Genomic DNA, 15,181 nt, shown 5'->3' with positions numbered 1-15,181 from the left:
CCGGGGTTCTGGTTAGTACATCATGTTGTTCCAACAATAGGGTTGCAGATCCCTTTAGCTCCTTGGGTACTTTCTCTAGCTTCTCCATTGGGAGCCCCGTCTTTCATGTCTTTTTAGTTTATCTTTTTTTCTTTTTTCTGATGACCCACTGGTTTTAAGTAGGGCTGCGTATACAGGCAAGCATGTATAGGGAGTTGTTTGCTGGAACATCAAGCAGCTTAATCAACAAAAAGAGTTCCTCCCCAGCAACCATTTATATGTTTTGTTTTGTTTTGTTTTGTTTGTTTTATGTTGTAGCCTTTTGTGGTAATTTCCTTGGTGAAGTTGTTAAGATTATAAGAGACTGGTGCTTTTACTTCGCAGGGCATGGATGACACACAGGTGCGAAGTGCTGCTACTGATATATTCTCATACTTGGTTGAATATAATCCATCCATGGTACGAGAGTTTGTCATGCAGGAGGCACAACAGAATGATGATGTAAGTAAGAAGTTAACAGAGCAAAAAATAACCAGCAAGGTAAATATTATTTACACTAATAGTAAGTATTTATGCATAGGAGGCTATAGCTGGGTTATGTATTTTTAAGATCTAAACTATGCTTTTGGGGAACAGGTAGCCATAATGTCAGATAGTTCATTCTTCCCCTTAGTTTCCTCTGCCTTAGTTTATAAATTTATTATATTTGACTTCAGCTTTTTTAGTTGTGAAGTTGACTTGGCCATAATGTTTTATTTAAACCCTTAAATCAATTGACCATTCTGATTGTGGGACTATGAGTAACTTTCATTGGAAAGCACTACCAGAGGTGGATTCTCAGAAGAAACTAGATGAAAGAGATAAAATATGGCTCCTGAAAAGCATTAGGGAAGAATAAGAACAAACTATTTCCTGTATGCTGCGGCTGTATTTAATCCGAGATTGGAATCGGTGAATTGGCTTTAAAAGTAGCTCAGACGGTGGTAGTGTAAATTGCGTGTGTGATACATAATTGTGAAGAAGCCTGAATGTGTGTGCTCTTCCACTCTGTTTTATTAAACTACTGCTTCTGGTTTTTATATTCCTTCCAAAGTTTTAGAAGCTACTTTTTACTCAATAGATTAAACTATCTTGAATTCCTTGAGAACGGGAAAATGGTGTCTCCTCTAGGGGAAGGAAGTCTACAGAATGTCAGCTTACAGTGTTTCTTACAAAATGAAACAGCCGCTATTACTTTTTAAAATCTACTGTGCCACATTGAAGTTGAATGCCTAATAATGTCTGTATTTATGGTTTGTTTTTAAAATTATAGTTGTAGAGTACATGCAGAACTGTACCATGAATTGCTGGATCTTATGTCAAATTTTCCTTCTATGAAATAGTCCTATCTTAAAAACCAGAATATCTTGAGTAATTAAAACTAAAGGCTGTTCTTGTAGGCCCTGTAGCCACTGGGTGAGCAGACATGCCTGTGTGTCTTCACACTTCACAAACATGCATTAGGCCTCTGGATTTCGTTTTCCAGTCATTTCCATACACTGTCTGTGTTTTCTTTGTCCTTGTCTGTTTACCACAGCATATATAGACAAATAGCAGGAGCTTGCTTGCTTTATCTCCCTCAGTTTTTATATAGCCCTTGGGCCAAGAACACCAACCCTAAAAGGTCCTTAGGGAAACCAGAAGTTGGTTTTCTTGGGCATTTAAAATCCACATAATGTACTACTGTTCTGTACATTCTAGTCTCATTTTATCCAATTTATTATTTCCATAAAGGAAAACTATAAAAATAAATGCAGTGAAGCCAGAAGAGATTTATGAATTCTAGCTAAGTATTCTTATTTTGAAGCCATAAAAGTGAAGCTCATGAGTTCTCTGCAGAAGGCAAATGGAGTTAGTACAGAAGCAAGACATGTTTTAACACCAAACCTGACCTTTGTGGAGTGGTTTTGTTTGGTTTTGGTACCCCCTCCCTTCTTTAATCAGATGAGTTTAAAGATAATAGAAAAGCCATATGTGGTGACACACTACTTTAATCCCAGCACACAGGAGGCAGAGGCAGGCAGAACTCTTTATGAGTTGTAGGGCCAGCCTTTAAGTTCCAGGCCAGCCAAAGCTACATAGTGAGACCCTGTCTCAAAGAGATTGGAGGAGCACTTTTAAAATTCTTCTGGTACTATTTACTGTCTTTGAACTACCCATCAGAGAAAAGAAACTTCCATCTATCCTGTTAAATGAATCAGTCATTCTAGCTGTAATTCTATAATATCTGTTTTAGTAATCTGTATTATGTGTATTTTTTATCGCCAGGATATTTTGCTCATCAACCTCATTATAGAACATATGATTTGTGATACAGATCCTGAGCTTGGAGGGGCAGTCCAACTTATGGGCCTGCTTCGAACTTTAGTTGACCCAGAGAACATGCTAGCCACTGCCAATGTAAGTCATAGCCATTTCTCCTTTTTCATAATAGTATGTGTTTTAATGCTAACCAAAATAGTTGAAATTCATCAAAGTGTTTTTGAATCCATAGAAAACAGAAAAGACTGAATTTCTGGGTTTCTTCTACAAGCACTGTATGCATGTTCTCACTGCTCCCTTGCTAGCAAATACAACAGAAGACAAGCCTAGTAAAGGTAAGATACTAGAGGTTCATAGTTTTCTTGAGTTGTGAAGCTCAAGGCTGAGTTGTGTAACTAGATTTAAGACATTAGGGCTAGAGAAGTAACTCAAGGGTTATAAGAGCACTGGTTGTTCTTCCAGAAGACCCTGGTTTGATTTCAAGAACCCATACGGCAACTAACAAGAGTCTGAACTCCAGTCCTCGGTCATCTGACACTCTCTCTCTCTTGGCTTCTGTGGGCACCGTACACACACATAGTCTCAGAAATATATACAGGCAAAACACTAATGCACATAAAATAAAAAAATAGGGCTGAAGAGATGGTTCAGCAGTTAAGAGCACTGATTGCTCTTCCACATGTCCTGAGTTCAATTCTCAGCAACCACATTGTGGCTCACAATCGTCTGTAATGAAATCCTATGCCCTCTTCTGGTATGTCTGAAGATAGCAGGAGTATACTCATAAATAAAATAAATTTTAAAAATTTTATAAATAGATTGGGATTTTTTTTTTCATGTATTTTCAAGAGACTTTTAAGGTGAATTCTGTTTAAAAGCACCATAATCACAGAAAAGTACTTACAAAAGAAAGTAATTTGTTTCCGTAGTCTGTCGATCAGTTGGTCGGTCGGTCGGTTGGTTGAAAGATATTGTTATGGGATCCATGTTGGTCTCAGGTCTTCTTGTTTCAGTCTCCCCAGTGCTGGGATCACAAGTGTATGCCATTGTAAATGGCAAACTATTATCGTTTATTCCTTAGGACTTGTACTTATGTGTCTGTGTTTAAAGAGTAGTTTTAATGTCATTATTGGGAAATTGCTGTTGAGGCTCTAAAAACCCATAATAATTTCGAGTAGTATGTTTAACTTAAAACATACTCAACTTGTAGTATTATTCATGTGTTAATAAAAGCTGTAATAGCGTTGGTGTAAAAGTGTCTTTTCCTGTCTCTGAAGTGCTAGAATTTAATATGCCCAACACATTAAATAAACTCTCTTGTGATCCTAGAAATCAAGTCTTTGAAAAGTTATTTTGCTTCTGTCAATGTTTATTTATATTGGGTAAAATTTGAGGCCTGTTTCCAAACTAACATGTTGAAGATAGCATTTACAAAGAACTTGTAGAAGGTACTGTGCTATGGGTGCGAAGCTGTAGACAAAAACTTGTAGAGGCTTGGCTGACTATAAAGAGTAAAGATTAATCAGTGAGTATATTTTTGTTATGACCTCACTGTGAATATGAAGAAAGCACAGAATTCAATGAAATCAGGGGAAGCAGAGAGAGCATAATTATACCAGAGATGAAGGGTGTTTGCTGTGATTCCATATACTGTTTGTTGTCTGTTCAGCATACATATGATCGTGTTTTGCTTATTTTAGATGATTTTCAAACTGCGCAGTTACTAGCACTTGTATTGGAATTGCTAACATTTTGTGTGGAGCACCATACCTACCACATAAAGAACTATATTATCAACAAGGACATTCTTCGCAGAGTGCTAGTTCTTATGGCCTCCAAGCATGCTTTCTTGGCATTATGTAAGTGCTTCTTAAAGGATTCTTTGTTAACTTTCTCTGTTACTCTGTTTTAGCTTTAAAGCTCATTGCTGAGAACATAACTGATTGAGGGGTCATCAGGCCTAGGATCTTAGTGCAAGCTCATGCCCTGATGACAGTTTGGCAGGGCATAAGGCAGAACTTCATTCATAAAAAGTTGAGTGGCTAGAAGATATCTGCCAGGTCAAGTCATATTTCTACTACTGGCCTTCCAGTAAATCATTTGGTGAATTGGTGTTATTTTAGAACCAAGTGGTAACTAACTACAGTTTAACCAAAACTACCAATGGTCTGGGTATTTTTTTGTTGTTTTCTTTGGGTTTGTTTTTTGTTTGTTTGTTTGTTTATTTTTTTAATAACCTACAAACTGGAAATGGTTTAATATTTTCTTAAAGATTAGTTTAATAAAAGAAAAACAAATATTACTAAAGAGAAAGTAAAATATGTACATGTGAACCTTTACAGAGAAGGTTTGTAAACTATTTCATAGCTATAGTTTCTTTTGTTTTGTTTTTGGGTTGCTGGGAGTAGGGTGGGGTATTTGTTTTTATTGTTTTAACTTTTTATTGATGGTGTTTCTGCAGCCCAGGCTGGCCTTAAGCTCACAGCAATCCTCATGCCTTGACTGCCTGAATGCTGGGGAAAGCTACCATTCCTAGTTTTACACACGGTGATTTTTATTTGTATGTGACATGCTATGATTGAGCCCAGTACCAAAAACATTTGCATACACTTGACCACACTGCACCCTTAGCCCAGAGCAATAGTACACTTTCTAACAAGATTATTCTTGTTTTGTTTTTAAGTTCATTCTTAGTTACACTCTTTTTTTTAAAGATATATTTATTTATTATATGTAAGTACACTGTAGCTGTCTTCAGACACTCCAGGAGAGGGCGCCAGATCTCATTACGGATGGTTGTGAGCCACCATGTGGTTGCTGGGATTTGAACTCAAGACCTTCGGAAGAGCAGTCGGGTGCTCTTAACCACTGAGCCATCTCTCCAGCCCCAGTTACACTCTTTTTTAAAAGCTGATATTCACAATGTCGAGACCTTAGTTTATTATAGTAAAACATACCTGTGAATTAGAAATAGGTTAATCCATAGTGCTTTGTCTATGCTGTAGCCAGACTTCTTGAGTAATAAGTTTGCATATCTAAACTGTAGTTATTGGTAAGTTGACTGACTGGTAAGTTTAGGGATACTCTGGAGGCTTGGATAATACCAAGTTTTTGCCAATTGGCATTTAAAGGTAAGTTGGGTTTGGTTTTTTATTTTGTCTTGTTTTGTTTTTTAAGGCTTCATGTTTTATTTAAGTTTTCACTTGTTGAGTTTCTTTGCTTGACACATATGTGATGAAAATACATGTACTTGGAATATGTCTTTTTATAAGAGAACATTGGACTCATTTACCTTCCATTGAACATTCAGAACACTAAATTTTAGTCATAGCATTTGTGTTATTGACAAGACTTAAGATTTTCTAAAGACTACAAAAAAATCAATCATCGTGTACAAGTGAGCTGAGCACATACCAATCAGGGCTTTGGGGGTTAGAAAGACGGTCTTCCAGAGGATCTGAATTTGATTGCCAGCACCCACATAACAATTCATAACTGGCTATATTCCACTTTTAGGATAATCAGACACCCCCTTCTAGCATCAGACACATGGTACATAGACATACATGTGGGCAGAACACCATGCATGTGAAAACATTTCCCCACGTGCTTACCATAGGGGAGGAGATAGTACCAAGGCCAAGTTCTTTTAAGTCACCATAAAGAGTTTTGTCTGTTTGGGAAACGGAGGCAGAAGGGGAAAACTGAATGAATAGATTAAGATTAGATGGCTTTATTTCAGCAAAGAAAATAGCCAGATACAGTTGCATCTATAATTCTGGTACTTCAAAGGGTAAGCAGTTCCAAGACAGGGCTACATAGAGACCCTGTCTCCAAAGGGGTGGGAGATGGAGGGAGATTAAACACAAGCCACTATTCTATTTCATTGAATCTGAGATTGAGTCTTTATATACTTCTCAAACTAAGGTAAGCTTTACAGTTGATGGCATGAACTTTATAATTAGTTTTGTTTTCGTAGTTTACTAGGGGAGATTGTGAAAATCAAAATCCAACTTAATAGGAACTGAACTTGGAAAATCATAGTAATAACTTGTTCTAAGTGAATGTGATCAGGCAGTTTTCACAAGGCTGTTAACTTGAATTGTCTTGTTCATGAGAGAATGATATCCTTAATTAAATGTGAAGTTAAGATGTTAAGTAGAAGAGAGGGTGTGTTTGCTATACATAGGGAGCTTGAGTCCAACAGAAGAGTATGACACATGGGACCTAAAAGAAAAGGCCTTTTCTGTAGTTCAGGCACTCCCCGCGTCTTCTTTTCTTGCAGTATTATAAAAAAGAATTGTAATCAATAAGAACTGTGTAGAGAATCATTTACAAGATGAAAATTAAATTGGAAACTACAATTTAATCTTAGGTATATTTTATTCATCTTTTATAACTGTGACAGGGTACTCTGACACCTAAATCCTTCACAGTCGGCCTCTCTTCCCAGACTTGAGAGTGAGAGCAGTAGCAGTCATCAGTACGTCCTACATGACCTTTATAGTGTACGTAAGAACTGTATAAATTTGGTGAAGCAAGACTTAGGGTGCATTGAAATAAAAAGGTATACTATTTCAGAGAGAATTCTATAAGTTAGATATGCATTGTAAGTAGAAAAGACAATGATACATGCAGTATCTATTTACTGTGCCTTTTTTAAGGCTTTGGGGACTTTTATGTTGGTGTTTAGTGTTGTTAGAAAATATTGAACTCAGGCTGGAGAAGTGGGTTGGTGGATAAAAGCAGCTTGCTGCTGAGTTTGGTCCCTTGAACCTACATGGTGGGAGAGGACCAACTCCTTAAAGCTGTCTTCTGTCCTCCATATGTGAGCCACGCATACTAAATGGAGAACAAAAACAGAACTCTGTAAAAAGAATAAATTTCATTTAAAGCTTTATTGTGAAGCCAGAGGCAGCTCGGTAGTAGAGTGCTTTACCTGGCATACTAGCATCATGAGGCCCTGACTCAATCCTGAGAGCATCAATGGGATGGGGTAGAGGAGGGAGCAGAGCTTCTATTATTAGTTCTATGTGTGGCAATGAAATCTTGTGTCAATGTAGTACAAAAAATGTGATCAAAACGGAACACAAAGATTCCTCCCCTTAATGAAGATTGGCCGTGTTGTGAGCAGAAACAGTGCACTTTACATTAAAAATGCCTATTGGGCATTAACTAGGAGTTTTCTCATCTGCTTTGAATGGCTGGACTCTATAGAATTGACTGGTAAACTTTGGAAAACAACTTGTTATTCAGTATCAAAGACTAATAGTATTGGATATTTTTGATGTGGGGCTGTTGGGTGTGAGTTTAAACAAGTAATTATTGATGTAAATCAGGACAAATGAAAATAAGAGAGGGAAGCCCCCCACCCCAAAAGAAAACACCTAGAACTTCCTTCTACTACGTCAGCACTTCCTGGCTTAGGCGTTCTTTTAAGGAGTTGTTCAGGGTCTCGTCTGCATGTCCTGACCTCACTGAATTCTGAAAAGGTAGGAGGTTCTTTTCTCATGCCTAGAACTGCATATGTAGTATCGGGGTTAACGTGATGTTCTGATAGGACACAAGTCTCCACAAAGCCTGCAGAGTTAGAGTACCAAATCTTAGAAGAATAGTAAGTTCTTGCTTACTAAATGTTTAGAATTTACCTATTAGTCTGAGCTTTTGATTTTTATTAAAATAAGTGGAGTTCCTTTGCCAGCTAACCAAAAACAAGAGAAATCACTGTTTTAGAAATAAAGCCTTGTCATGTCAGGCCTTCATTCACCACACAGAACAATGCTACTCTTGCTATTTAAAAGGTCTTCAACCATACTTACGTTTTTAAATTTTTTCAGTAGTTTAAAAATAAAATTCAGTTAAACTCCCTGCCCAGAGTGTTTCTTTATGAAGATACACTCTTAAATAAGTTGGATTGTTAGGGCAGTTTCTAACCAACTGTACCTAATTGGGCATCACTTGTGGACCTCTTTGTGCCAACTAAAGAGAAATTGAGCTGCTTTACTCCTCTGCCTTCCCACCCAGAAACCGTGTCAGCATGGTTGCCTGGCTACCTGCTCAGAAGGACTTGATTAATAACAAATTGGCAATTTAACGAGCCACTTCCATGATCTCCAAAGAAACCAAAATACAAACACAATATTTAATCTTGCCAACCGAAGACGATGTGACTACATGAAGTGAGTATGCTTTTTTGAACTGTTTACAGTAATTGGGACATTAACTTACTGGTAATTCCATATAGGTTAAAGAGGGCTTTGCTGAAGTCTAGCTGTCAAAGTATATTTGGATCTTGATGAATGGTGACTTAAGTAACACCCCATATCTCAAGATGCAAATATATATCTGCTGATCTGTAAGTTAAAGCCTAATTATTAAAGGAAAATAGGGGAAAGTTAAAAAGCATACTCGCTGTAATGAGAATGGAGGACCGCATTTTAAAACAATCTAAATTTATATCTAAACCATGGGAAGGCAATTTTGGGGGCATGCAGATTTTTGTGGTTTCTGTCTGTCTTTTTTTTTTTTTTTTTTAACACATCTACAAATAAACCAGTACAAATTCATTTTATAAACAGTAAGAGTGTCCCAAAACTTGGAGGATCAAATTTATAGTACAGAGGATTGCCCTAATAAAACAGTGCTCTTTTTGGTTGCTTTAAAAAGTATGATGAAGGAATTATCACCTTAAGTATTATGATAATCTCTACTTACCTCAGCAATAAATTACATTTTGGCTGATAGTGATTGGTATATTCCCAGAACTTTTTTTGGCTTTCTAAGACTTGTGTTCTATGATAACATACACTACCTTATTTCCTGGGGCGGCAGGGTCTCCTCACGCCCTGGCTATTCTAGAGCTTCCTAGTGTTGGATTACAAGCATAAATTTTACAACCTACTGACATGACACTGTTTTGAATGCATTTTCTTACTCTTAAGGTTCATATGCTGCATACATGTGATCATGGATGTCTGTTAAATAGATTCTGTTTGTTGATCTGAGATGTAGAAGTTTGAACAGCAATACCTCTGTGTTTCAGGTGCCCTCCGTTTTAAGAGAAAAATCATTGGATTAAAAGATGAATTTTATAACCGCTACATAATGAAAAGTTTTTTATTTGAACCTGTAGTCAAAGCATTTCTCAACAACGGATCTCGTTACAATCTGATGAACTCCGCCATAATAGAAATGTTTGAATTTATTAGAGTGGTAGGTTCTGTCTTCTTACCTTAGGATTTTGGTTTTAATATGTCTGAGAAACTTGAGTATCTGTTATTGGTATTTTGTCTTTAGAGTGTTTGGAGAGATTTTCTTTAAGAACCATGCTACAAAAATCCTAAAAGTAATTCAATTTAGACTAATAAAAGCCAAAAACTATCTGGCATGCTTTATAGAGCTAGAGGTGGTGGCTTGTATCTGGAATCCTAATACTTCTCAGACCCTGTCTCAAACAACAACAACAACAAAAAAGAATTGTGTTAAGATATACAGAACTTCGAGGCCAGCCAGGGCTATACAGAGAAATCCTGTCTCGAAAAACCAAAACAAAGCCGGGCGTGGTGGCGCACGCCTTTAATCCCAGCACTCGGGAGGCAGAGGCAGGCAGATTTCTGAGTTCGAGGACAGCCAGGGCTATACAGAGAAACCCTGTCTCGAAAAACCATAAGAAAAAAGAAAAAAAAAGAAAAGGAAAAACCAAAACAACAACAACAAAAAGATATGCAGAACTTGAGAGATGGGCAGTGGTGGCAAACACTAATCCAGGACGAGGCAGAGGCAGTCAAATCTCTTAGGTCTACAGACTTGATATCTAGGAAAGCCAAGGTTCGTAGAAAAACCTCTGCTTGCCTTTTTCATCATTCTAAAGTGCATTCTCTGAGGGTAGTGCTCTATGTTACTGTGCAGCCGCCACACAAGTCCATCTGCTGCACAGTTCAGGTTGGCCTCATCTCGTGACAGTTCTTCTGCCTTGGCTCTGAGAGTACTGGTGTTGCAGGTGTGTGCCACTGTGTCCATTCTTGGGGAACCAGAATCACTAGAACTTGGATATACACTCTGGAGATACCTTTGGACAGTTCCCAGGAGCACCAAAAGCTCTTTTATTGTCTGACTACTTTAAAGTTGTACAGTAACTGTGAAATTAAACTTTTGATGAGTCTTAGGAATTACCACAGTATGCCTAATCTTACTTTGTTAAAAAAGTAATGTTTTCATATCTGATTTATTTTACTATAATTCTTTTCTGTAGGAAGATATAAAATCATTAACTGCCCATGTAATTGAGAATTATTGGAAAGCACTAGAAGATGTAGATTATGTGCAGACTTTTAAAGGATTAAAATTGAGGTTTGAACAGCAAAGAGAAAGGCAAGACAACCCCAAACTTGATAGGTAAGTTTCTACATATTTGAATGCATTCATCATTCAGCAGTAGATTTTTTTTATCTTTTACATTTGTGTTCACACACAAGTACACTGTGATGGGGGATGGTGTATTCTCAGGACAAGTTGCAGGAGTTGGTTCTTTACTTCCACCATGTGGTTCTGTGGTTCTGGGACTCTGTCATAGTTGGCAGAACACACTTTTACACCATCTTGGCGATGCCTGTGCTAGTTTTGTTTCTGAAAATAGATAAATTATACTAAGATCTTCAGTCACCAACATAAACTGATAATAGTAGTGAGGTTCATATGTCAGTTCATATCTTAATTGGTTTTTTAAGTATAAATTATTTAAAATACCATGTACCCTCTTAAACTAGATTCACATTTGCAGTTTGGGTTGAGTGTATGTGTGTGTGTGTATGCATGCACATGCATGTTGTCTGTAAGTATGTCTATGCATCAGGTGTGTGCCTGGTAATCACAGAGAACAAAAGATTGTGTTGGATTCCCTAGGCCTAGAGATACAAATAACTGTGAGCTGCTATTGTGTGCTAGGAATTGAACCCAGGTCCTAAGTCCTATGCCATCTTTAGCCTCTGTCTCTGTAGTATGGTTTAAAAATCTGTAAATTGATCTATAACAGTTACCATTTTGGAAATAGAGAATTTGATTCTAGGAGTTTATTAGATTTGATAGGGTTCATCTTTTATGTATTTGTTTCAATGTGGTTTGGTATTTGGTTTCCAGGATAATGTTAAGCTATGCCTTAGCCCTTACTTAGAGTCTTCTTCCATTTTCTTGTAGCATGCGGTCTATCTTGAGGAATCATCGATATCGACGAGATGCCAGAACACTAGAAGATGAAGAAGAGATGTGGTTCAACACAGATGAAGATGACATAGAAGATGGAGAAGCTGTGGTGTCTCCATCTGACAAAACGAAGAATGACGATGATATTATGGATCCAATAAGTAAATTTATGGAAAGGAAGAAATGTATGTTGAAACAAAGAGCAAGGGGAAGTGGGGCTCTCAGTCCTGGTCCTTTATTCCTTGAGGGAATGATTAGTCGCTACTCCAGGGATACAGTAATTCCAAGAGTCACAGGCTGTGGCTGAGTTGCTGACTGTAAAGCTGTAGGCTGAGTTTTCTTAATGTAAGGAAGATGGTTCGGAGGTTATGGATACTAAATGTAATACTGAAGATCATACTTCTCTGCATTGTAATATTTGCTAGATAAATGTATTTGGTACTTGGATAGGCTTTGTTCATAGGTTGGACTTCATTCAGGGTTGCTCCTCAGCAAAGAAATGAGCTGGTTACTTACGTTTTAGTGTCATTTCATTTGGAGGAATTAGGGAAAAAATGAGAGTAAAGGTATTCTACATTCTCATTTTTAGTGAAAGAAAGTGAAGAGAAGGAGGTGCTCCTGAAAACTAATCTTTCTGGACGACAGAGCCCAAGTTTCAAACTTTCCTTGTCCAGTGGGACAAAGACTAACCTCACCAGCCAGTCATCCGCAACAAGCCTGCCTGGTTCTCCAGGATCACCTGGGTCCCCAGGCTCTCCAGGCTCTCCTGGATCCGTCCCTAAGAGTACATCTCAGACGGCAGCTATTACCACAAAGGTATATGCTTGGATTGGAGTCCCCTGTGCTGGCCCTTCCCTACCATGCTTTAAGCTTACTGAAGCAGTCTTTATTCCTGGATTATCTCTTTGCTTTGCTTTTCTGGAACTAGCTAGCTAAATGCTGTGAACTGAAGGTGAAACCTCATCACAACCACTACCTGAACTTATGTGTCCAATGCAAATCTGCAGTCTGCCTTTGGTATTGTTTAACTTATAAATTACAGGTTCATCTTTACCTTTCTCAATTAGAACCCAGGTGAAAACTTGGGAGGGGAAGTAAGAGTTTCTGTTTATATGTGTGGACAGACATCAAAGCTGTGTGTGGAGGTCAGTTCTTCTGCCATGTGTGTCCCAAAGATCAAGCTTAGGTCATTAGGATTGATAAAAAGTGCTGGCCCCACCGGGCGTGGTGGTGCACGCCTTTAATCGCAGCACTCGGGAGGCAGAGGCAGGCTGATTTCTGAGTTCGAGGCCAGCCTGGTCTACAAAGTGAGTTCAGGACAGCCAGGGCTACAGAGAGAAACCCTATCTCAAAAAAAAAAAAAAAAAAGTGCTGGCCTCACAGTCTCATTTCACCCTCAGGACTAAGGCTGAATCTAACGTTGAAATGAAGGCACAGGCTGAGAGCAGAGTGATAGGAATTTTCATAGCCATTCAAGTTGTACTATCATAGTTTCTGTTGAAGAATCAGGGCTAAAGGGGAAATCCAGAAGAAATATCCTATCTGCCTGCATTTTGATACCATTTTATCTTTTATGTTGAAATACATTTGAGCCAGGCATTGTACTACATACAGGTCATTAATCATAGCGACTCTTGACACTAGGAAAGAAAGATTGTTAGATCAAGGCCTGCCTGAGCATGTATGAAGCCCTGGGTTCAACCCCAATACCATAAAAAAATGCAGTTTATACAGGTAGTCATAAGCCATTTTAAGTAGCTTAAGAGAACCTTAAAAAATATGGAAGTTTTAGAATGTCTATAAAAATTATTTTCAGCATGCTGGCATGGGGCCTATACTTTTTCTAAGTTTTACAACAGGTCATTTCAAATGTAGTAGGTTCTTTACATAATTCTTATTTCTCAACAGGGAGGACTCGTGGGTCTGGTAGATTATCCTGATGATGAAGAAGATGACGATGAGGATGAAGACAAGGAAGACACACTACCAGTGTCAAAGAAAGCAAAATTTGAGTCCTAATAATAGCAACTGCCTGTGATCATCAGTACCTGTTGACAAAACTGGTTCTTTACTCCTCCCCCCCTACAAAATCCACATCAAAGTGCAGTGGTCTCTTGTGAATGACTGACCCAGATCAGCACCACACTGGACTTCTGCTCATCAAGTGCCAATTCAATGGAGCAGGAGGAGGGGATGCCGTGCAGTTAGGGGAAGACATAAGCCTGTGAGCTCTCCAGCTTGGACCACACATTGCCCTTTTCTCAGGGAAGGAAATGGAAATAAAAAGCCAACAGGGCAGGAGTTTTGTCAGTGGAACTCTGGATTGACTAGTCAGTTGCTACAATCAGAACCTGCTTTCTTGGACCATGTTTGAGACTTAGAGAAGAATGGGTCTTTCTACCATAGTTCCTCACTAGAAAAGAATGCCAGCAGTTTCTTTGTATAAAGAGACCTGCCTTTAAAATCATACATTCTGAACATTTTAGTCAAGCTACAACAGATTTGGAAAACCTTTGTGGGGGAGGGGCAAAATAAAGTATCTTTTTTTTTTTTTTTCTTTTTTTTTTAATCTGTTCCCTTTGCCCTTCAAACTGCAGATTTTTTTTCAAAGTGGGGATTTGTCCCTGCTTGATTAAAGATTGAGTGGAATTCTAGATGTGGTCATTTGTGTCATAATTTTTCTTTTTGTTTCAATTTGTTTCTGTTTTTTTTCTCTCCCCCTGGGTGTATGATTAGTTGTTGAATATATATATTTGGGACCATTAAAACTTTTTTGATGTAATATAGCCTAACGTGCTGGCACCTGCTTTACATGTGTAATTTGTGTTCTACATCACAGTTCTTAATTTGTTTAGAGTTTTATGAAAGATGGTATAGTTTTTATTGACAAAAGCAAAGTAATCTTACAACTATGTGCATACAAAAGCAATACTATTTTGTGACTAAATATTTTATATTAAAATTTGCATCAGCAGCTGTCTTGAGATTTCAGGGAAATAGAGTGGAATTTAAAACTTCAACAGTTTTGTTAAACTTAGAAACATGAAATTAGTATTCCAAAGAGATTCGGAAATTTCATATCTTGGAGAAATGACGGTACATTAAATCAAAATTGAGGATGGATGATTTAAAAGTAATACTTGACTTTTGAATAATAAAAAGAAAAGTGAAGAGTAAGAGAAATTGTATTAATTGTATGTTTCTTTTCTTTCTTTCTTTATTTAACATACGCCCTTTGGAATACAAGTTGTAAGCGGTGGTACCTGAGTAAACACCCAAGAACCATTAGGTGGTACCTTATTACAACATTATTCTTGGGTCTGGTGATACAGCTTAATAGTAGAATGGGGTGGGACACTTTCCATTTTTCAGCTCCATTACCACCAAAAAAATAATGTATTCTTAAATAGGATCTTTACTGTTAGACATACTAAAATGTTTAAAATACGAGTTCCAAAACCCTCGCTTTTTAAAGGTGGAAAGCAGAACTTACCTTGTAGTTGTAAATGAATAAAATGTTATGCCCAGGAGAGGCCACTATGTGGTCCTAACTGCTTATCCTCAACAGAAACAGGAAATTTAGAATATACTGCAGGCGGTGGTGCATGCACTTGGGAAGCTGAAGCAGTGGATCTTTCAGTTTGAGGCACAATAAAGTATAAAAGATACTTTACGGGCGGTGGTGGCGCACGCCTTTAATCCC

General features: G+C 37.8%; 1 protein-coding gene across 2 annotated transcripts in view; it reads left to right on the top strand.

Annotated features, from left to right (window-relative positions):
- Ppp4r3a (protein phosphatase 4 regulatory subunit 3A) overlaps positions 1–14,661 on the top strand; it is a 44,910-nt gene extending 30,249 nt beyond the window's left edge. The window contains exons 7-15 of one of the 2 annotated variants that reach the window (XM_021178683.2): positions 364–480; positions 2,287–2,418; positions 2,513–2,615; positions 3,981–4,139; positions 9,323–9,492; positions 10,532–10,674; positions 11,473–11,663; positions 12,068–12,294; positions 13,387–14,661. In XM_021178683.2, coding sequence (XP_021034342.1) covers positions 364–480; positions 2,287–2,418; positions 2,513–2,615; positions 3,981–4,139; positions 9,323–9,492; positions 10,532–10,674; positions 11,473–11,663; positions 12,068–12,294; positions 13,387–13,497 — 1,353 coding nt within the window. In that variant the 3' untranslated portion in view covers positions 13,498–14,661. Of the gene's footprint in view, positions 1–363; positions 520–2,286; positions 2,419–2,512; positions 2,616–3,980; positions 4,140–9,322; positions 9,493–10,531; positions 10,675–11,472; positions 11,664–12,067; positions 12,295–13,386 lie in introns of both variants that reach the window. The other variant, XM_021178682.2, reaches the window with a different exon arrangement.
- The last annotated feature ends 520 nt before the right edge of the window (positions 14,662–15,181 follow it).

This window comes from Mus caroli, chromosome 12, assembly GCF_900094665.2.
Source record: "Mus caroli chromosome 12, CAROLI_EIJ_v1.1, whole genome shotgun sequence".
NCBI lineage: Eukaryota > Metazoa > Chordata > Mammalia > Rodentia > Muridae > Mus > Mus caroli.
Note: the sequence above shows the minus strand (reverse complement) of the source record. Positions and strands in the feature narration are given on the sequence as shown.